The sequence below is a fragment of the Candoia aspera genome, chromosome 17 (assembly GCF_035149785.1).
Source record: "Candoia aspera isolate rCanAsp1 chromosome 17, rCanAsp1.hap2, whole genome shotgun sequence".
NCBI classification, from domain to species: domain Eukaryota; kingdom Metazoa; phylum Chordata; class Lepidosauria; order Squamata; family Boidae; genus Candoia; species Candoia aspera.
Genome location: NC_086169.1, coordinates 173,100 through 195,295, shown reverse-complemented (window position 1 = coordinate 195,295; position 22,196 = coordinate 173,100). Strand labels below are relative to the sequence as shown.

The following is a 22,196-nucleotide window of genomic DNA, read 5'->3' as shown; positions in this document are numbered from 1 at the left end:
GCGCGAGCCTCTCCCAAACACCTTCCCTTCTCCCGCGTTTTTCTTTCGCCGCGCAGGTGCAGGAGCGGCTCACGTGAGCGGCTTTCTTTGTTCGTTCGCGCGGCAATTCCTGAGGGGAAAATTGTTGCCTTTTAAAAGAAAGCAGAAAAACTCGAGTAACTCGAGTTCTGGGGGAGCCTCCACCCCACATAGAATGGCAGCCCTTGGCGGCCCTGCGCGCAGCAGAGCTCCCTCTGGCCAGGCCGTCAGCCCTCGTGTTGGGGCTTGGTGAGGCGGTCGAGGCCCGGGAGGGGCAGGAATCCGGCTTTCTCCAACCGACTGGGAATGATGGGCCCTGTGGCTTCGCTGCCGTCGTCCCAACTTCCTCGGGATTGCCAGGCAGGGAAGAAATTAGGGCCGAGGCTCCCTCCCGCTGTCCTGGAAGCCGCTCCCCTAACGCAAAGTAATTGCTTTTCGCACGTGGAGGCCTGGGTAGAGCAGGAGGTGCTTCTGAGCATGTGCAGAGTGTGGCCCTCTAAAGCAGCCTTTCTCAACCTTTGGACCCTGGAGGAACCCTTGAAATATTTTCCAGGCCTCGGAGAACACCTGCACATTCAGGCTCAAATATAGGCCAGAAGTTACAAAATTATTATATTCGTTTCATGCATAGGCCTGTATATATGCATTAATAGCCTTAAGCTAAAAATAAAGAACGAAAGCTCTTTAATGTGAAGTTGCCTGAATTTCAAATAATTTCTTAAATAAATTGTGATCTCCCAGGGAACCCCTAGTGACCTCTTGGGAACCCTAGGCTTCCATGAAAAGCTGGTTGAGAAACCCTGGTCTAAAGGCATAGCTGCAAGCGGGTGCCCCCCCACTGCCTGCCCACGGTAAGTGAGGATTCAGGGAATGGGTTGTGTGAAGGTGGCTGCCAAAGCCCTGCAGGTGGCCTGGCTGAGCAAAGGGAAGAAAAGTAGACAAGTGCAAGAGACCTGGGGGCAACTGGGGACCCCATCCCCAAGGCAGCAGGGTTCGCCAGAGGATGCCCAGGATGAGCTTTTAATAGAGCCTTAAATCAAAACCTTGATGTACAGGTCGGGGAGGGACAGGTTGCTTGTGTGCTTCATGCTAAATCGGCACAGTTTTATTAGAACCCAAGTGCCCCTGTGGGAGGCCCATTATATAGGTAGTAATCCTTTACTTTTTTTTTTCAGCCATCACATGTACGTGCTTCTACAGTACCAGCCTTGCCAAGGAAAAGCCACCTGCAGAGAGAAAATGAAGAATCTGCAATTGCTCCATAACAAGAGCTCCAAAACCTGGCTGAGGAAGGGAACGTCAGCCAACAAATCATGGTTTGGCCTAAGGTGGGTGAAACCAGCATTGCCCTTTCTTTTCTTTTTGGTCTAGGTGTGAAGAAAGACTAAATAGTGATAGATGTATATAGCACATACACAAAATAGATGCAGAGAATATGAAATTAAGGCATGAATCCTATATATCTTGCAGTTCGACGTATAGAGCGGGAAATTTGCATAAATGTCTATTGCAGTTGTGGCAAGCCAGCCTGTCCGTGTAGCATTGTGACAAACAAAAACAATCCCTGTTTCATCAAATGCACAAATGTGCCTGACCACAGTTTGGGTGTATTCTGTTTACAGAGGTTTTTGTTTTATTTAAAAAGCTGTTAGCTTAAGATTGACAGTTTCCTGTTTGCTATTAAAGCTTCTTCTGAACAAAAGCTTATGAAATAACATAAAATGAAGTTATAGCAAACTTGCAACGGCAGCAACAACTTTTGCCTTTGTTAGGCTGAATACCTTTTGGCTGTGGAGGTTTTCTTCCATATATATGTGCACACATGCACACTCACAGCAGATAGTGAGTACACATTGAATTAATAAAGTAAACAGTAACTTGATATATGGCGAGGGAAGAGAAAAGGATTACATTTCTGCATACAAGCATCATTTGTCAGTGTATTATGCACGTTGGGCCTGAGGATCCGGGGTTGATGATTTCTATATATTGAATATAGAGTCAGCATTTAATGCTGCTTGACAATTAATACATTTACAGGTATATACCTGTTAGGCAATAAGAAGAAAAAATGCCTACTGAATTCTTTCCGCATACCAGGGTTATAGATACGTAGCATGCCACTGTCTCTGCAGCATAAGGACTTTAGTTCTCTTGGAAGGATGTTAGTTTTAGAAAACTATGCATAGGAATATACAAAGCACAGTACCTCGTTTAAGAAGTTTCTAAAACCTGGCTTGTTATAGGTGCTCTCCTATGAAGGAGCAGCAGCAGCTGAGTCTCACATTTGCCATGAGTGGTCAGGAAGCCCATCCATTATCAAGGGGAGGGCAAAACTGAACTTTTCTTTCTCTGTATTTTTAATGGGCTCTTGGCCTCCTTGTGCACTTTCCAGAGCTATGCTGTAGCTTCCTCTTGCTTGCAAATAGGTTAGCCGCTTTTGAAGAAGATCCAGTTCTTCAGTGAGACTGACAATGTTGGAAGCAAAGAGGCCAACCTGAAGGGAAACATACGTTGGTATTAAAAGCTCAAGTTAGAAATAGTAGCCTCTGCCCAGAGAGCTGCCAAAGACACATGGCACCCTTTTATCATCTTTCACACTTGTACTCCAAATGCTTTTAACAATACAGTGTACAAATTCCTCACCAAGAGGATCTAATGAAAGGTTTCTGGAAATATGCTTTTAATCTCCAAATGCTGCAATCAGAAAATCAAAATTTCTATAGTTTGAACTATCATAAGACAGAAAATCTACTTTAAAATATTCCAGTTTTGGAGTTTTCAGAAAATTGCTTACATACATTCTAATACAGGACTGCAATATTCTGTAATATTGCTAAAAATACTAGGGTTATATTGTTCCTACTATATTTTGATTCAGAAGATAATTTTTGTGCCGTGGTGAATCAAAGCAATTGAAGTGGCCTAGAAGACCAAGTAAATAAATAAACTTAAGTATTTTCAGTAGCAACACCAGAAGACTCCCCTCTACTGTCAGAGTGAACTGGTTAGCTGACACAAAATTCTTCCTCATGTTGAAGCCAACAGGCCTTTAAAAAGAAATCACTAAATATTTTTACATGCAGTATGCCCATTGGCTGAGCTTCCAGGAACATTCTTCAGCATTGCTTAAAGCTGTCATAAATAATTAGCAAGTTAAGTTACTGTGTCTACTTCCTAGTATACTAATTGAGACATGTTGGAAGAGGCACAAATAAAGTAGTTACCTCATTGGCATGCCTGATTTGCCCTCAGAAGACTTAGCTGTGAAAAATCTGTTTCTAATCAGGACCTTCTAAGGCACCTGTAAAAGGCAGAAGTTCCTCACTTTGCCCTTCCTTCTCCAAGCTTTATCTTCCACAGTAGAGGATACTGGTAGGGCCTGAGGTTTGCAAAATGTGTTGGCAGCCCTGTCCTTGACTTCTACGAAAATTCCCTTATCCCAACCAAACACAAAAGGAAAAGATGATAGTATTTCCTCTCCCACCAACAGTTTTTGGGGGGACAGTTGTTACTCATAGAGCAGTTTCTATGGGGGAGCTGCTTAAAAAACTTGTCATTGCGAGCCAGGAATTAGGATGGGGCAGGAGCTTCCACCAAAGAGGAAATGGTCCGCCCACAAACTCTTTAGAGCTTCAGTGTTTCAGATGGAAAGGTTACTTTTACCCTGCTTCCAGTTTACTAGAATCAGAAGAGTAGACAGCATATAAGTTTTGATAGATAAGTTCCATATATATCAGGGCTGAGCCAGAAATAAACTGACTCGACTGCTGAGCCAGATGATAGCGTGAGAACATTCGTGTCTGGAGCAGATCATGGGTGCCCCAAAGACGCTGTGTGGAAGTGCCAAAAGAAAACTAATTCACAAATGATTCCTGCAGCACAGACCTATCGTTCTTTAAGGTCGTGCAAGGTCTTTGAGACCTTACTGCACACTGAGATTTTAATTGCTTTTGGTATACAATTGAATGGGCTAAAAAGATATAGGGACGGTATGCAAATTAATAGCACGGCCCACTTGAAAAGTAACTTCCAATACTGTATGGAAGTTGAATGTTTGTTAAACCGAGGCAGGAAAGAAGAGGTGTTGAACAGGCTTTTACAAATTATCTACAGTGCAAAACCTATATTTTGCAAGTGATTATTTCAGCTGAGCCTTTTTTTTTCTATTGGAGTTCTCTGTACCTTAACGTCTGGATTCCCCCGAAGATAACACCTTTTCCATAATCGTATTGAAGTCCCTGTATGTGATGGGAGAAGCAGCAGTCCATTATGATAAATGAAGCTGCCACTGGATTTGGTCTTCCAAGACCTGTCCTGTTCTCTAGAAGTCTCCAGTGCCTGAACACGACGAGAACTCTTCTTGGAGAGGGTCCCATTTTTCCAAGGAAAAATGTGTGTTTGCAAACTGAGAGAGCCTTTGGAAAAGAGGTACAAGGTCCATTTTTCTGAAGAACTGTGTTCCATCTAGAGGAAAAGAAAATAAAGCTCAGAACAAGAGAGTTGACTTTGAATCTGGCAAGCCAAATTTTAAAAAATAACACCTTGTGTTTTTTCATTCGCACCTTGTCACTATTTGCGAGTACGAAATTTTTGTTCAAAGTGCCTCCATTGCTGAAGTTGTTCCCATTGTACCAGGGGTTCCTGAACTGTGCTCTCTGCCAGGGGTTAGATCTGAGAAGCCAATTCCAAATTGTGGACAAATTTGTATGCTCCACGTTCTTGACAGGGTAGCCTCCTTTCTGCAGGATCTCTAAACAGAGGTTTTCTTGCCAGCCATTTATAGGAGTGTAAAGTTGATTAAGAAGACGATTCTGGATATGAAGAAAGAGAAGTTAAACGTTCCCAATATATTTTTCTGCTTCCCCATTTCATGGATTTTAATATTCAAAGAACTAGGACAACAGTCTTGGCTCCCATTATTATTTTTCACAATCACCAGTCTTGGCTCACCTGATTCTTTCGATTTCGTTCCCACTGGCAGTTGAACAGGAAAGTGCTGGAAAATGGGATGAAGCAGCTGTCATACACAGCCATCAAGTAGGCCTCTGTAAACTCAAAGGAATGTGGGAACTGCTGCAGCAGTTGCCATATGGAATCCAGGAACAGGAAAAATACTGGTGACTAAAAAAAAAGATCAGAACAAATTTAAAAACGAAGCGATCCCAACCACCTCCTCCTCTAATCCTTGTCTCTTTTTGGTATGTAATATTTTTCTGAAAAGAGGATGAGCTTTAAAGTAAAATGAGTGTTTGACGGTGGGGGCCCACATCATGTTTTTAAAAGGAAAACAAGCTCAAGCTCTGTCTCCTCCTATTCCTTGGGTCCCTTGCAAATCCCCTTCATTTTTTTTATTATTAGATTTTTATCCCGTCTTATTGATTGATTAGGAGCACTGAAGGCTGCAAACATGCCTAATGCTCCTGCCTCCTGTTTTCCCCATACTGACAACCCTGTGAGGTGGGTTGGGCGGAGAGGGAGTGACTGGCCCAAAGTCACCCAAGTGGCCTTCTTGCCTAAGGGAGGCCTAGAACTCACCCCTCCTGGGTTCTAGGCCAGCGCCTGAACCACTACACCAAACTGGCTCTCATTTTATTTTATAGATACACATTTCATTTTATTTCAAATAGCTAAAAGCACAATTTCATCCTAGCTCGCAAAACAAGAAACTAACCTCATCCTGGTCATTTTTATGGAGTACATTGAGACGCTGCAGGAAAGGATGGCCTGCTGCTACCCATTCTTTCTGGATCAAGCTCTGGAACCCATGTATTGTCCTCATGTGAGGATCTGAAAGAACTTGCACTAGGGAAGCCAGCAAACAATTCAAATCTCTGTCATCTGATTCTGGGAGAAGATGGAAAAGGTAAAAAAAGAATTTGAGAGTCGTGTTTGTGCATAATTATTAATATGCAGAGAAGTGGACTTTAGTTTCCATGGGTTTTGCTTGCTATGAATAATAAGATAGAAATTAAAACTATTTTTCACAGAGTTGTAATAGGAAACAGGTTACAGAATGGATAATAAACACAAATAGTATAGTGAAATCTGATGAATTGAGGGTCCTTCCATGTGGGATTTTGGTACTGCTCCCAGGTCAGCATCAGGCCCTGTAATCCCAAAACTTTGGTTTTGCAATGTGCAAAGATAGGACTCCAGGGCTTGGGAGAGGGTTAATTTCCTGTCACGGGATTTCCCATTCAAATCTTATCTCTTGGCTTTAATCTCCTTGCACTGGGCTTTGTGGTGACTTTGTAGCCTGTAACCTGTTTTGCTTTTTTGTTTTTTGTTTTAACTTTACTGGGGGAAGTATTGGCCAGCTTATCTGACTGATTTTTGTTATAAATTCAACTTGACCCTAGTCACCCAGCTATTTCATCCTATTTGTGAGAGAAATCAAATGGGACTTGATCCGTAAGTGTGTTTTCTCAAAGTAAGCAATTCTGTTTACCTGTGTTGCAACACTCCACTGGGAAAAGAGGAAGAGAAACCACTGCCCACCAAGTTACGTGATGAATAGGTGCTGCATAACTGGTTGCAGATAGCAAAAAGTAGAAAATTCACTGAAATCAAGAACATCTATTGCAGCATTTATAGAAGAAAAATGATTACTCTGGTGCCAGGAGACTTCTGTTTAGCTCCCAAATGTACACATGCCTGGTACAAACAGCACTGATGGGAATCCAGCACAGCATGGTTTTCTTGCTGGGCGTCTTCAAGGAAAGATGCACTAAGCTGGGGTGTGGTTTGTGAAGTTAAGGTTTAGCATATTGTCTGAATCCAGCCATTACATCGTAAACGATGGTCTAACAGTCATTTGAAAATGGAATTAAGGACCAAGGAGCTTACTCTACCTTGCAGTACGACTGACCGACTCCTCTCTGCTAGTAGTACAGTCACTTCACTGGCCTTCTTCAAGCATATTCTAGAAGAGAAAGGAGAACATTACAATAATCTCAGATCGTTGGAAGCAAAACTTACAAGTCTCATGCTGCCTCCTGTTTTTCTTCGTGTCGTTCTGCCTTTCTGAAGAATACATTTGTGTGGCAGTTTTTTTAATGTACTGAATCTATTAAGTCATCAGTAGAAATCATTTGAAAGGTTTTCATATGATTGGTCTTAAAAAGAACCAAGTAAAAATGGCAGTATTGTGAATCAAACAGTAGGTTTCCCCCTGCAGTCTCTCTGTAGCAGGCCTTTGGCCAATGTAAAATTACCTGTCTTAATTAAAATCAGCCTCTAAGACACAAGATGAGTTAGAGTTAGGAGGATTCATCTTGCAGGAACTAGTTCTCAAATTGATAAGGAAGCTCGTAGCCATTTTGAAAACAATCTCCTACTTTTCAAAAGAGATAGGCCTCCTTATTTCACTGAAAGAGCAAGAAAAAGAGCCAGAGCTTTCCCACCATAACTTCCTTATACATAGGCTTTGCATTTGAAAATAGAATACTTCCTTGAATTAATGTGTTGCTATTTAACCTGCTTCTTAATAAATCTTACTAATCGGTGATCTGAGAGAGTTGTTCATGGGATTAACGGCTTCCAGTCCAGGCAGCTACTGCAGAAGCCTGAGACCTCTTACCTTACATGATCCAGCCACCGTGTACTTTCCAGACCTGAGAGCCATTTCTCATCAGGGGGTGCAATGGATCCATCTAGGAAAAGCAAGAAGTGTCACTGAGGTTAAAACTGACACCTCAACTCTTTGTGAAAAAGTGGAGAAATTTTACGCCTTTTTGTAATAGAAGCAAGGCTCATTGAAAGACTAAGAATAGAATACCTAATAGAATTCCTAAGCAGTGTCAAAGAATCCCGTAAAAAGATTTTACAACATTGTATAGGATTTACATACAGTTATTTTATAGAAGCATAGGGTTGGTTCATTCAGACATGTATCTTGCAGTATTAATATTTATTAAACTTGTACGCTGCCTGATTCTTAAGTACTCTGGGCGGCTCACAACAATAAAAGAAATTATAATAAAAATAAATAAAAACAAATAAAAGATGGCAATTGCAATGGAGTGAGGGGTCTTGCTGTGCCCCACATAAGGCCTGAGTGAAGCGCCAGATCTTCACGGCTCTTCTAGGCAGGAGCAGAGGCCCTCCAGATCTTGGGGGTACCCTCGTTCCAGAGGATGGGCGCTGCTACCAAGAAGATGCTCTTCTGGGTTCCTGAGAGATGATGAGCGCATCCACCCTGTAGGATCAAATCAGCCAGGCAGATGTGGGGGATAGGTGTTCCCTCAGGGAACCAGGCCCTAAGCCATGTCCTATTTTTATAGGTACAAAGTACTCCACATTTTAAAATATTTTAACAAACTAGGAATAATTTTATTGAAATTTTGTAAGAAAGGACAGACTTCACAGATTACAGAGGTGGGCATTGAAGCTAAGAATAGCTTTCTTAAGGCCGTGTATTGTATTTGAACTGATGACTTCCTGACCTTTAACTCAATACATCACCACTCTTATCCACGTATACATTTCTGGATTTGCTAGCAGTTGCACTGAATTTCTGACTCCACTTAAAAGTGCTTACATTTGAATTAATACAGCCAAGTATGCGAGTTCTGTCTCTGGCATTAAACCTGTTTTTGATGTTCAGACCTACCTGGTTATTTCTAATGCCATTTTCTTGCCTGACAAAATTGCTTAACAATCTGACGTTCCAAGAGTGCCCACCATCTCATAACTTTCATTCACTTAGCGCTATATGTCTTTGGGGACCTATAGGCATTCTGCCCTAATTAAAGACTGGGTTGAATGGTCTCTTGGTCTGTCCTTACTAGTGTCCTTAATTTGTGTGTGACATAAGTGTGGAGAGAAGGAGAGTCTTCTAATTCCGCTTACCGGTCAGGCAAAGGCTCAGGTTCCAGAGTTTGGAATAAGACTGTTGGATCTCAGGAAGGCTGGGGAGGTCAGCAGTTGCTTCTACAATTACACACTGCGAATGTCCAGCAAACAATAATGTTTCTATTGCCCTGCAGGAGAAAGGGAGGGTGAAGATAATACTCCAGAAAATGAGACTTAAAAAAAGTAGTCTGATAGCACACAGTTTTGACACTGGTAAAATTTAACAGGTTTTTAAGCCTTGGCCGTGAGAAAGTGCAACTCTGTAAAGCTGCTGTGGTTGTATTGCTCTGGATCCTTTATGTCTGGCAATTCACTTATGGTTCCCATGTAAAAGGTGTTCCATACTGAATTGCAAGCCTTGTTTTCTTGAGAAGATCTGCCCAAAATTAACCAAGTGACATGTACAATTAGGACCAGGAGAGTCTTTTTTGAGCTATACAAGTAGTAATTCCTCCATGTTTTTGCTGCTTTCCTATCCCTTTTTTCTACCTGTCCTCAAGCTGTTCCACAATCCTTGCTAAGCCACACTTTGGCATTGTTTATATCTCCTCCCACCACTCCCAGTCAACCCTGACTTTCAACCAATTTGTTCTCAAGAGCAGAAAAATCCCATGTTTGCTGTGTTCCATATAAAAGCTAGGGTCCGCTGCTGATTTAGTGAGGATTTTTAGCAACTCTAGCCCGCCTTCCTAGCCACATACATATATCTAGCACCAGGGAGGGTCGGGGTGATACGAGTCTCTCTCTTTGGCATGTACCTCATATCTTCCTTCTCTGGATCTGAGTTAGTGTGGAAGTTGGCTGCTCTAAGGAGATCACTGCCTCTTGGGTGATGCCAGCACAATCTCTGGTCATAATAAGAGAGGAAAAGAACTTCAATTCTATGCAAGAATTTTCTGGTCTTCAAATCTAGACTTTTCTCCTTTTCTTCAAGCTAGTTTCACATTATTTAAGCAGGTATTCCAACCTGCAAAAATGTCCTCTTTTATGTTCACAGGCTGGGTTTGCACATGATGCTAAATGCAGGTTAACAAAGCACAAGTGCTATTTTCAAAGAATATACTATGCTCTTAGAAATAAACCCTATTGTGGCTTAATGTGTTAGTTTGATTCACATAATATACTACGGCAGTGGCTGAGTTTCTTCATTATACTGAATCACAAATTACCTGATACCATTTTTACATAGTCTAGAGGTGTGTGGGAACTTGGAAGCATACTGTATTCAGCCCTTGTGGGTTGGAGGATAAATGTCCCTTCCCACTGCTGCTGTATTTATAGCTTAGAAAGGCTACTTCATTTCCCCACTTGTCCTTGCGCATAGCTAGCACAGCACACTCCAGTCACAGCCTTATACTCAACTGGGATCCGTCTTTCGTTGAAATGCACAAAGACTCTTTTCAGCTCATTGTCCAGAAATCGACTGGGCACCCATAGGTATTTGGGGAGGCTGTTGAAAGGAAACAAATATATTTGAAATCAAACCTTAAAAAGTACTTCTCTGCAACCTGGTACCCTTTAGTTACTCTCCATCATCCCCAGCCAGTGTAGGCAGGGTAGGAGTTAGGCTAACACATCTGGAAGGAACCAGGTATCGGCAGATGCTGAAACTGAGCAAAACGTAATGTGGCATTTCTTTACCTCTTGGAAACAATATGCCTTTCTCCTTGGACATTTGCTCCCTTTTCCCTTCCCTTGTATCTGGATTTTTAAAGCATAAACCTGCTGTTGGTTGATTTATGAATAGTGCATAGTTGTCATAGGCAATAAGAATAATCCTTGTGCATAAGTAATATGGGAAGCTTTATGCTGAAAATTAAATGCCATGTGGATTTTTAATGTATGTATTCAGAAAAGGGCTTAAAGAGGCAGAGAAAGGAGTAATCTAGTATTCACTGTTATACCGTTCACTTATTTAATTCCATGCCTGCTTCTTGGTAGAAGAATCAGGTAGAAGACAGCATCAGATATACATTTCTTAGAACCTGACTGCATACTTTTAAAATACCCATGGTTTAAGGGGATGCTGTAAAAACTGAGAGAGAGAAAGGAAAAGAGAAATACTGTTAACGGTTACACCGTACTTATACTAGCTCTTTATTACTGCTGCAAGAGCTTTTAGATTCAGGCTCCTTGACTTAAGCAACAAAAGGACTTGGTTCCAACTTCTCTCTCCCATTCATCCTGCCTTCACATCCTTCCACTGTTCCTTCTCCATCAGCACATCTGCCAAAATGCAATATTTGCTACTGGTGGGGCAAATGCTTCCCATTCTCCTGAAAACTAACTGATCTTTACCTGGTAGACATATCAAAGCGCTCGTTGACCGGGCTGACCCGCCAGCTAGCTGCACCAAGCCGCTTCAGCTCCTCCTCCCAGTCAGAGAGGGTCTCAAAAAGCAGTACTGAGAACTCTTCCTGCAGTTGTTTGTCCTGTCTGCCCAGGTAGCTGCTCTCTACGACACAGAGGAGCTCAGTTTGTTGAGCTGCAAATGTCAAGCCATAAAATCTCCCTGCTCCCTTGCGTGTCTATTTACCCAAATTCTTCAGAGCTATATTTTCATAGCAGCTGTCCTTGCCACTGTTCTCCTGAGCTTGTGCAATGGCCATTGTCACCTGGAAAGCAAGGTTAGGGAAGAGTTATGTATAGCATATTCCACTTTCCCCCAGATTGCCGTGACTTCCTGAACTAGTCCTTGAAGTTTCCTTGGCGAGGTTTTTCGGAAGTGGTTTGCCATCGCCTCCCTCCTAGGGCTGAGGGTGATTGGCCCAAGGTCCCCTAGCTGGTTTCGTGCCTAAGGCGTGAACCTGGTTTCCTGGTCTCTAGCCTGATGCCTTAACTCCTGCACCAAACTGGCTAGTACTTAATGTTTTGATACCTAACATGGAAACATCCATTGACATAATTATATACTTAAGAAGCGACATAACATTGAACTATACAGGATCTCGGCCATCAGGCTATAATCAGAAATTTAAAAAGGAAGGGATTAAACACCTGGCAGAAATGCTGTTGCAGAATTGTTCCTGCACAACCAAAGAGAGTAGATGGACTCTCAGGTCCCTTCAACTCTGATGCTCATGCATTTAATGTGCCACTCTCATCTCCAGCTCCAGGCTGAGGGTAAAAAGAGGTAATCTGTTTTTTTAAAAAGGGAAGGATTCCCTGCCTTTAAGGAGAAGTTAATGAAGCATTCCAATGAATGAGACCAGACATTCTGGTATCTAAAATGTCACTTGCCATGATGAGAAAGATCAGTGTGTGCGTCACCTTACCTTTTCCAGGGAAAAGAATTGCAAATACTCTTAATTGCAGAAAAGGCAGAACATACGAACATTTGACTTCTGAGTGCAAAGTAAGAACGTCTCTTGGCAGCAGGACAGTGTAGAGACCCACCGCTGACTAGATGGCTTTCTGCTGAATTCACCTGCATAACGTACCCGGAAGGCCTGAGGTCCTAAGCCGTTTTCATGGAATTGGAACCGTAGCACCCGGAAATCTCGGCAGTAGACGACCAGCTCCTCAGGGATGAACTTCAGCGTAGATGTGCTTGTCAGCACCTTGGCTTTTGTGAAACTGTTCACTGTGGTGAGAACAGAAATCACGTTACTAGGAGGAAGGCTGTTGGGAGGGAAAGAAAATTAGAATTGCCGACAGCAGCGCCAATTTACAGAGCAACAAGACAGCAATTTCCTGCTTTGAGCAGTTACAGTCTAAAAGTGAATGAGGTCCCTTCTAGCCTTTACATTCTGATTCATTCTGTCTCTGTTCCTCAGATGAACAACAACAACAACAACAACAAAACCATGAAAATAGTACATATTTGAGGAGATATTTCAAGCTGCTTCAGCAAAGGATCGTTACCTTGCCGTGGTGCTGGAGCTTGAGCACCTCAATGATGCCACGAGCTAAACCGTGAAGGGCCACCCAAGACGGGAAGGTCATGACAGAGAGGTCAGACTAAATGCGATCCCTGGGGAAGGTAATGGCAACCCACCCCAGTATTCTTGCCGTGAAAACTAAATGGATCGGTACAACCAGAGATATGTCGGTATACCATCGGAAGGTGAGACCCCCAGGTCGGAAGATGGTCAAAATGCTACTGGGGAGGAACAGAGGATGAGCTCAACTAGCCCCAGACGTGATGACGCAGCTAGCTCAAAGCCGAAAGGACAGCTAGCGGCCGACGGTGCTGGTGGTGAACGGCGAATCCGATGTTCTAAGGATCAACACACCATTGGAACCTGGAATGTAAGATCTATGAGCCAGGGCAAATTGGATGTGGTTATTGGTGAGATGTCAAGATTAAAGATAGACATTCTGGGCGTCAGTGAACTGAAATGGACTGGAATGGGCCACTTCACATCAAATGACCACCAGATCTACTACTGTGGACAAGAGGACCACAGACGAAATGGAGTAGCCTTCATAATTAATAGTAAAGTAGCTAAAGCAGTGCTTGGATACAACCCAAAAAACGACAGAATGATCTCAATTCGAATTCAGGGCAAGCCATCTAACATCACAGTGATCCAAATATACGCCCCAACCACAAATGCTGAAGAAGCTGAAGTAGAGCAGTTCTATGAGGATCTGCAGCACCTACTGGACAACACGCCTAAAAGAGATGTTATTTTCATCACAGGAGACTGGAATGCTAAGGTGGGCAGTCAAATGACACCTCGAATTACAGGTAAGTATGGCCTGGGAGAACAAAATGAAGCAGGACATAGGCTGATAGAATTTTGCCAAGACAACTCACTCTGCATAACAAACACTCTCTTCCAACAACCTAAGAGACGGCTTTATACATGGACTTCACCAGATGGACAACACCGAAATCAGATTGATTACATCCTTTGCAGCCAAAGGTGGCGGACATCTGTACAGTTGGTAAAAACAAGGCCTGGAGCTGACTGTAGTTCAGATCACGAACTTCTTCTTGCACAATTTAGGATCAGACTAAAGAGATTAGGGAAGACCCACAGATCAGCTAGATATGAGCTCACTAATATTCCTAAGGAATATGCAGTGGAGGTGAAGAATAGATTTAAGGGACTGGACTTAGTAGATAGGGTCCCGGAAGAACTCTGGACAGAAGTTGGCAGCATTGTTCAGGAGGCGGCAACAAAATACATCCCAAAGAAAGAGAAAACCAAGAAGGCAAAATGGCTGTCTGCTGAGACACTAGAAGTAGCCCAAGAAAGAAGGAAAGCAAAAGGCAACAGTGATAGGGGGAGATATGCCCAATTAAATGCAAAATTCCAGAGGTTAGCCAGAAGAGATAAGGAATTATTTTTAAACAAGCAATGTGCGGAAGTGGAAGAAGACAATAGAATAGGAAGGACAAGAGACCTCTTCCAGAAAATTAGAAACATTGGAGGTAAATTCCAGGCAAAAATGGGTATGATCAAAAACAAAGATGGCAAGGACCTAACAGAAGAAGAAGAGATCAAGAAAAGGTGGCAAGAATATACAGAAGACCTGTATAGGAAGGATAACAATATCGGGGATAACTTTGACGGTGTGGTCAGTGAGCTAGAGCCAGACATCCTGAAGAGTGAGGTTGAATGGGCCTTAAGAAGCATTGCTAATAACAAGGCAACAGGAGACGACGGCATCCCAGCTGAACTGTTCAAAATCTTGCAAGATGATGCTGTCAAGGTAATGCATGCTATATGCCAGCAAATTTGGAAAACACAAGAATGGCCATCAGATTGGAAAAAATCAACTTATATCCCCATACCAAAAAAGGGAAACACTAAAGAATGTTCAAACTATCGAACAGTGGCACTCATTTCACATGCCAGTAAGGTAATGCTCAAGATCCTGCAAGGTAGACTTCAGCAGTTCATGGAGCGAGAATTGCCAGATGTACAAGCTGAGTTTAGAAAAGGCAGAGGAACTAGAGACCAAATTGCCAATATCCGCTGGATAATGGAAAAAGCCAGGGAGTTTCAGAAAAACATCTATTTCTGTTTTATTGACTATTCTAAAGCCTTTGACTGTGTGGACCATAACAAATTGTGGCAAGTTCTTAGCGGTATGGGGATACCAAGTCATCTTGTCTGCCTCCTGAAGAATCTGTATAACGACCAAGTAGCAACAGTAAGAACAGACCACGGAACAACAGACTGGTTTAAGATTGGGAAAGGAGTACGGCAGGGCTGTATCCTCTCACCCTACCTATTCAACTTGTATGCAGAACACATCATGCGACAAGCTGGCCTTGAGGAATCCAAGGCTGGAGTTAAAATCTCTGGAAGAAACATTAACAATCTCAGATATGCAGATGATACCACTTTGATGGCTGAAAGCGAAGAGGAACTGAGGAGCCTTATGATGAAGGTGAAAGAAGAAAGTGCAAAAGCTGGTTTGCAGCTAAACCTCAAAAAAACCAAGATTATGGCAACCAGCTTGATTGATAACTGGCAAATAGAGGGAGAAAATGTAGAAGCAGTGAAAGACTTTGTATTCCTAGGTGCGAAGATTACTGCAGATGCTGACTGCAGTCAGGAAATCAGAAGACGCTTAATCCTTGGAAGAAGAGCAATGACAAATCTCGATAAAATAGTTAAGAGCAGAGACATCACACTGACAACAAAGGTCCGCATAGTTAAAGCAATGGTGTTCCCCGTAGTAACATATGGCTGCGAGAGCTGGACCATAAGGAAGGCTGAGCGAAGGAAGATCGATGCTTTTGAACTGTGGTGTTGGAGGAAAATCCTGAGAGTGCCTTGGACTGCCAGAAGATCAAACCAGTCCATCCTCCAGGAAATAAAGCCAGACTGCTCACTTGAGGGAATGATATTAAAGGCCAAACTGAAATACTTTGGCCACATAATGAGAAGACAGGGCACCCTGGAGAAGATGCTGATGCTAGGGAGAGTGGAAGGCAAAAGGAAGAGGGGCCGACCAAGGGCAAGGTGGATGGATGATATTCTAGAGGTGACGGACCCGTCCCTGAGGAAGCTGGGGGTGTTGACGACCGACAGGAAGCTCTGGCGTGGGCTGGTCCATGAAGTCACGAAGAGTTGGAAGCGACTAAACGAATAAACAACAATTTCAAGCTGAACAATATTTCTATCAGCACATCTCTATGAAATGGAAAAAGGAGCATTGGTTGAATTCTTGCATCCTGAGCAGAATCTCTAAGAACAAAATAGTTGGCTATTATAAACCCACAGACTAAATGGGCTTTCTTTCCTCTAAGCTTACCAGCCACCAGTTTCCCAATACATGGTAGGGCCACTTCATAGTCACTGCGCACGAAGGGGCAGCAAGAGCCGTTCTAGAAGGAAAAGCAAGAAAGAACTTAATTGATTTATTACATTTCTGATCACTTCTCTTCCCTGAGTCATACATCCTTGTATGGGCTGGAACCGTTTCAGCAGAAGTCACGTATTATTAGAATACTGAATCTCCCCTCCTCACAAGCCCACCCACAAAACTAGGTTTCATGACATTTCCTTGTCATAGGACCTAATGGTAAGGATTCTTTACTGTTTTAAAAGAACAGAACAACCTCACAGCGGAGTTAACAAGGGGTGATATGTGGGAGGGACTAGTATTCCTTTCTCACTGGTTTGAACTGACTCTGCAGACTGAATCTAAAAAGGAAATGTTACTCAAACCCAAAGCAGAGACACTGTGAAGGCAGGCCACTTAAAAGTGTTTGTTTATCAAATTTAGTCACCGCCCATCTCAGAGCGACTGAGCAGGCACCAAGTATCCATGTTTACTGAATTGCTCTTTTAAGTTCAATTTCCCCACAACTGCCCCACAATCTTTTACCTCCTACCTGTCCACTCTTGTTGCCCACTTGCTGCTCTCCACTTGCCTTTTGGACTTAACCCGAATGGCTGTCAGTGGCCATTGAATCAATGGCCTAGTGCCAAACCCACCTCAGTGCTTGGAGAGGAATCTGGTAAGAAGGCCACTCTTAGATTAGTACAGTAAAGTGTGCCAGGAATATATCCTTCGCCATCTTGGGAACAACTGCTTTTTTTTACATGACCTGCTGCTGCTTGGATATATTCACCTGCAATGACAGTTAATTAACAGTTGAAGGGAGGCCACAAGGTTATTGTATCTCATTGGTGGCTTATTCAGAAATATCAATTTAGGAAGCACCTCCTGAAGGACTAAACCAACGGTTTTGAAACATAAGAGATGCCAAAGTACCAATTTAAAACACAAGAAGAGGGAGAATCTCATCTTGTTTTGTGCATCTGTCTGTCTGCTCTATTTGTTCTGTACTGGTAAGCTGGTCGACACAGATTTGTTTCCAAGCGTAATGATGCCAGTCGCTTGCCCTCTGAGGCAGTTATGGTACTTGGAATCTAAGCAAGTGAAGCACCTTCAGTGCAAGGATCTCACACAGCTATTTGGGTATAATTAGGGTTCCAGGATGTAGGAAATGTCCCTTGCACATGTGTACCTGTGACATGGATCTGTACCAAGACCAGTGTTGCAGCATGAACTACTGAAGAGTTGCAGGATAATTTCTAATTTCCAAACTGGAATTTGCTATAACTTTCTGTTTCTATAGCTGGTTTGCACGACAGGAATGATGGATGCAATTCTTTGGGGGCATTTACTGATGGGAATTCTGGAAACAGCCTTTCTTATATTTATTCTTAAAATGGTGAAGTTTTTAAATGATTAATAAGAGTACAGAATATGAACTTAAACGCTTCTACACAGCACATTATACCTGGAAAAAGGTTTCATGCTTTGCCTCTCTCTGCCCTAGTTTCATGGATCATAAAGAGTTCAGTGAACCAGAATGTATGTGTTAGCTTTATTTTGCACAAGGAACTCCTCCTCCTCTGCAGCAGCAAAACAACAGAATCCCTTCCCTCGAGTCTTAGTAGCAGGAGAAAGGGGGCCTTAGCATGTTGTGTCATTCCTCCCTCACTGCCCTGTAAAAGGAGTCTTCCACGTTACCATGTCCTTGGCTGCTTGCTTCAGCTGAAGCCTGTGGCCCAGCAGTGGCAGCATGAGAATGACCTGCTCCATCTGTGTCTACCATTTAAGCATCCCAGCCCCCCAGCAATATGACTTCAGACATTTGCATTCCAGTGTACATCCAGTAGTAGTAACCCTTCATATCCTCCTTGCAGGAGGACGTTTGCCTCCTTTTTAGCAGCATTTCTAGCTCTTTTTCCTCCTCTCCGTGAAATCTCAGCCGTCCTTGAAAATTTAGCCCAGGCTGACACCCATTTAATTTCTTTTGTACTGTTTTAATTGTTTGGCTGGTTTCTATGACTGTTCGCCACCCAGAGTCACTGGTTTGAGATAGGCGGCTGTATACATTGAATAAATACATATGTGCATATATGCCAGTATTAGCCCATTTCCCACTACCTGCTATGCACTGGAGAGAACGAAAGTTTCCATTCCTCTTTCCACTCATGTTGGGGGACTTTGGACTACTAGGCTGCAAAGAAAGAAGTGGAGATAGTCACCAGGTGCAGCACGAATTTGTTTCCTAAGAAAGAAGGTATCTGGTCTTGAAAGACCATTTGTCTGAACTAGTAAGACATATGTGGATATTCTTAAGTAACACCCAACAAGGAGGTGACACAGCACTTGGTGTCCTGTCAGTGGTAGTGAGGGGTAGTGATTATTTTGCGTCCTATGTTCATTTTTAGTTCTTTCACACACACAAGATATTGGCAGTTTATGAGACTGTACTCTATCCAGGGTGTATGTTTCAAGGCGTGGTACAACTTAAGGGATTGGCAAATTACCTTGCAAGAAGACTTTCTCCCGTGCCTTCTCTCATAGTGCTAGTGAAATCAAGCAGCTGTCTATTTCTTTTGCACTCTAAAGTTTGGACTGATTATGCACCCTGTATCTTCAGCTCCAGTGACCCTAGCAGTACTTGGGCTGGCTGTCTTCCGTCATGCATATTTCTGCCTTGGTTTGGAAAACATTGCTTGATTATGCAAAGAATGTCAGAAGGGAAAGGGGAAGAGAGTGCATGTAATAGTAAGAAAAAACAGAGACCTTTCTTGGAAAAGCAAAGACAGTTGAAGCACAAAAATACACATAAACAACTGATTAAACAAAATGTCAAGCGCTAGAGTCACAGACTTTAACCTGTTTTATTTGGCATTATTACTCTCCTGAAAATTCTCCCTGGCTGTTCTAAAGAAACGGTCTGAAATCAGCAGCCTAGTCATAGCAGGAGCAATGGAATGAAGCACTCGAGCCAAGAGACTGGGTTTCCTAGCTACCAGCTCAAAAGCCAAAGCAGCGTTAAAGCCAGGCAGCAGGATTTTAAAAAACTGTTTTTAAAAGTTTGTGAATCATTAACGGGAAAGTTGCCCTGCTGAAACGCTCCACGGCCAAGTACATAATGTACAGCAAAAAACACCCATTTCTAAAATTATCACTGCTTTAAATGAAAAGGGAGATTAATGTTTTGAATCAACATTAAAATTTGGACATTGAGCTTCTGCAGATCTTTGCACAAAATTATAAGTATGGAAACATGTGTTCTGAAATCTCAACAGTATTCTAAATCTCCTAATTAGAAGACAAAAACAAGCAGTTGGCTGCATTTAAATGATTTCCTGACATATGCCATGGACATCCAGGCATAACACCTCGTTTCATTGTTTTCCTACCCACATTTACTAACAGTTATTTACAAGTGACACTCTCCATTCTGCTGTGCAAAAAAACACACTGCTTTTAAACAGTAGTTGTTTTGTCTTTGACATTAATAAGGTTTGTCCTTGGTGGCAGGGACAGACCTAACACAGTTTGCATCCCAATAGTGGGAATAAAAGAAACAAGTAGTAAATACTCTGAAATGCAGTTTACATTATTTTTGAAGGACTCCTGGACAATGCAGGTGCCACCTTGGAACATCCTTAGATCTGCACAGAATATAGAAGTAACTCCCCTATATGCACACCACTACTACCAGGTGGAATAACTATATACTTTATCCCTTGAGTAATAAATTATCAAAGAAACACCTTTGCAGTAGACCTCACACGTCACCTTCTTCGTCCTAGAAGGATCTTATAGAATAATCCAATCCATTGTACTTGATCATATTACTGTAGAAAACCAGAAGATTTATTCATGGCCATCCTTTTTTTTTCCAGTTCCCCCAAATTGTTGGCAAAAAGTTATTCAACCTTCATTTCCACATAAAAACAACAGGCTGCTCCACTACTTACCCCTGTATCCGGAAGAGGCTGCTTAATTTTAAAGGAGTTCTTAGACATAGAAAGCATCGTAATGTCTTTGTGTGCCCCATAAAAAAGGGGGTGGGTCCGTATTCTTGAGTGTAGTGGGAGAAATACAGGGGAGAGGGAAAGAAATCCGTGTCCTAAATCCCCCCTCCAATTAGCCTAGAATCTGGAATGAAATCTAAGGGTGTGGTAGGATGGGAGTCTCGGTGATCAGATGTCTCCAGCTCCCTCCTTCCTGTTGGGGCAGAATAACCGAAGCAGGCTCTTTGAATATGCAGAGGTCTTCCTTGGAGAGGCAGAAGCAGAGAGAGAGAGGATGAATTTTAATCAAATTCCCTTCTGAAAAATAAAAGGTTTGCTGCTGTTTGGAGAGGACATCTGGAAAAGCTGGGCAGCAGCACTGGGTGCACGAGGGCTGCTAGCTGCTACTGCTGCAAGGCGCGGCTTTTGGCTCTTTCTTGGACACCTCCCTCCTCCCCCCTTGCTGCTGCGGGCCCTTTGGATGTGAGCAGCCGCAGGAGGGTCTTCCAGTCCTCTGTGAAACTAACACCTTCTTCCTGTGGAATAAGCAGGGCGGGTGAAACTGACACCCAGGCAACAGCTTTATACAGCTGCCAGCCACACGTGCCCCTCCCCCGGTAGCCGCTATTTTCACAGAGCACTCACGCTTCGCTGTTCCAGGATGGTTTCTAGTTGCCAAGCTGCTTTAGCTATAACAAATCCAGAGACCTGGATTTGCAGCTGGCAGGCTGCCTAGCAGGATCCTGCCATAAAGAAATCATACACTGGCTCTTTTTACAATAAAGTGGTATAAATGTGTGTATTTGGCACAAGGACAGGCAGAGTCCTCTGTTTAAATTTCCAAAAGGAAATTCCCTCTCAACAAAGGGCAAACTTAGCAATCATTTTAAAGAGAGCTAGTTGGTTGAGGGACTGAAGGCAGAAATCATAGATTAGTTCCAACAAGAGAGGATGCTAAAGCAAGCCCCATCTATATCTAGTTACTTCACTACTACCAAGCAGAAAATGCTGTATGTTTGTGGAAAGTAGGGTGAGAGTTGCCAAATACAAAGACTGCAGCTTTTAGATAAGCTAAATCCCACTTCTTTTTGAATTCAGTATTGAGGATGTGAGAAAGCTGAAAAATCAGCTGTTTTCTAACCTTCATTAATCTCCTGAAACGTTGGACAACAACCCTAATTAAACCTAGGTGCTCTGGTCCTTGGCCCTGCTTGCTGTGATAATGACAGTTGCAATCCAAAACATCTGGAGAGCACTAGGTGTGGGAATATGGCTCCAAGGTCTTGGTGAAGTCTTCTCATTTCCTTCTCCAAGAAGATGAGTAGCAGCCTTAGGAAATTTGGTTAATGATTGCAAAAGGAGGTCTTGCTGGAAGGAGCAAAGGACAGCTCGTCACAAAGTCTCTGATAATGACATCCTGTGAAGCTCAATAGCTTTGAGTTAGACCATCTCAGGTCAAGGTCTCTGCATTCCTGGAAATGCAATTCTCTGTATATTGTATAGCAGCCTTTTCCAACTTGAAACAGCAAGCTACAGTTCCTGTCCCTTATCGCCAGTGAATATGTGGAGTGGGACTGATGGATGTTGCCCTCCATCATTGCTGGAGGGCGTCTGTTTGGAACAGCAGCTGTGCCTGCTTCAGTGTCCCAGCCCTCTTAGACTCCAGCATGCTTCCCTCACACAGAAGCCGAAAGCCATCTTCAGCATGCCTGAGCAGGGATGGTGTAATGAGGTCACCACTCCCTGGCTGGAGGGTTTTATAATGTAAGAGGAGGGAAAGCACAGGGAGGATTAAATAGAGAAAAGGAATGCAAACTGAAGCAGGGGCTGGCAGAATGCCTGTTAAACCTCCTTCATTTGTACTTTGCAGTCCAAAGAAATAATAGAGGCAAGGAAGCTCTTTCTTCTAGCTAGAGAGATTTATTCCTGTCTTAGAAAGCTGCTTGATTGAACCATACAGAGATACAAATAAAAATATTGCCCACCTGTAACCTCTGCCCTTGAGCCATGCTTGTCTGCCTTTGGAAATAAGACCTCCAGCTTCTTCCGGTGTAGTTGGCCACTCACTTGTATGAAATCTTCCCA

At 42.9% G+C, this 22,196-nt stretch overlaps 1 protein-coding gene across 2 annotated transcripts; it reads right to left on the bottom strand.

Moving 5' to 3' along the window:
• Positions 1-1,618: 1,618 nt before the first annotated feature.
• Positions 1,619-21,273, bottom strand: MTMR11 (myotubularin related protein 11). 2 transcript variants are annotated; one of them, XM_063317117.1, is made up of 17 exons: positions 21,253-21,273; positions 18,244-18,316; positions 16,779-16,915; positions 16,093-16,165; positions 12,315-12,457; positions 11,411-11,489; positions 11,173-11,329; positions 10,237-10,324; positions 9,633-9,721; positions 8,872-9,002; positions 7,601-7,673; positions 6,873-6,943; positions 5,693-5,865; positions 4,972-5,142; positions 4,584-4,832; positions 4,204-4,485; positions 1,619-2,515 (listed from the first exon to the last, which is right to left on the bottom strand). In XM_063317117.1, the coding sequence occupies exons 1-17, from the start codon at positions 21,256-21,258 to the stop codon at positions 2,300-2,302; spliced, it is 2,211 nt and encodes a 736-aa protein (XP_063173187.1). In that variant the 5' UTR covers positions 21,259-21,273; the 3' UTR covers positions 1,619-2,299. The 2 variants fall into 2 exon arrangements, with proteins under 2 accessions (XP_063173187.1, XP_063173186.1); XM_063317116.1 differs by lacking the exon at positions 21,253-21,273 and adding an exon at positions 20,076-20,545.
• Positions 21,274-22,196: the final 923 nt, after the last annotated feature.

Coding starts and splice junctions, on each gene's coding strand:
- MTMR11 (XM_063317116.1), bottom strand. CDS start 20,132: ATGCTTTCTATGTCTAAGAACTCCTTTAAAATTAAGCAGCCTCTTCCG. Junction 18,317..20,075: donor AGCCTCTTCCGGATACAGGG/GTAAGTAGTGGA, acceptor CTTTCTTTGCAG/CCTAGTAGTCCAAAGTCCCC. Junction 6,944..7,600: donor CGGTGGCTGGATCATGTAAG/GTAAGAGGTCTC, acceptor TTTCTCTTCTAG/AATATGCTTGAAGAAGGCCA.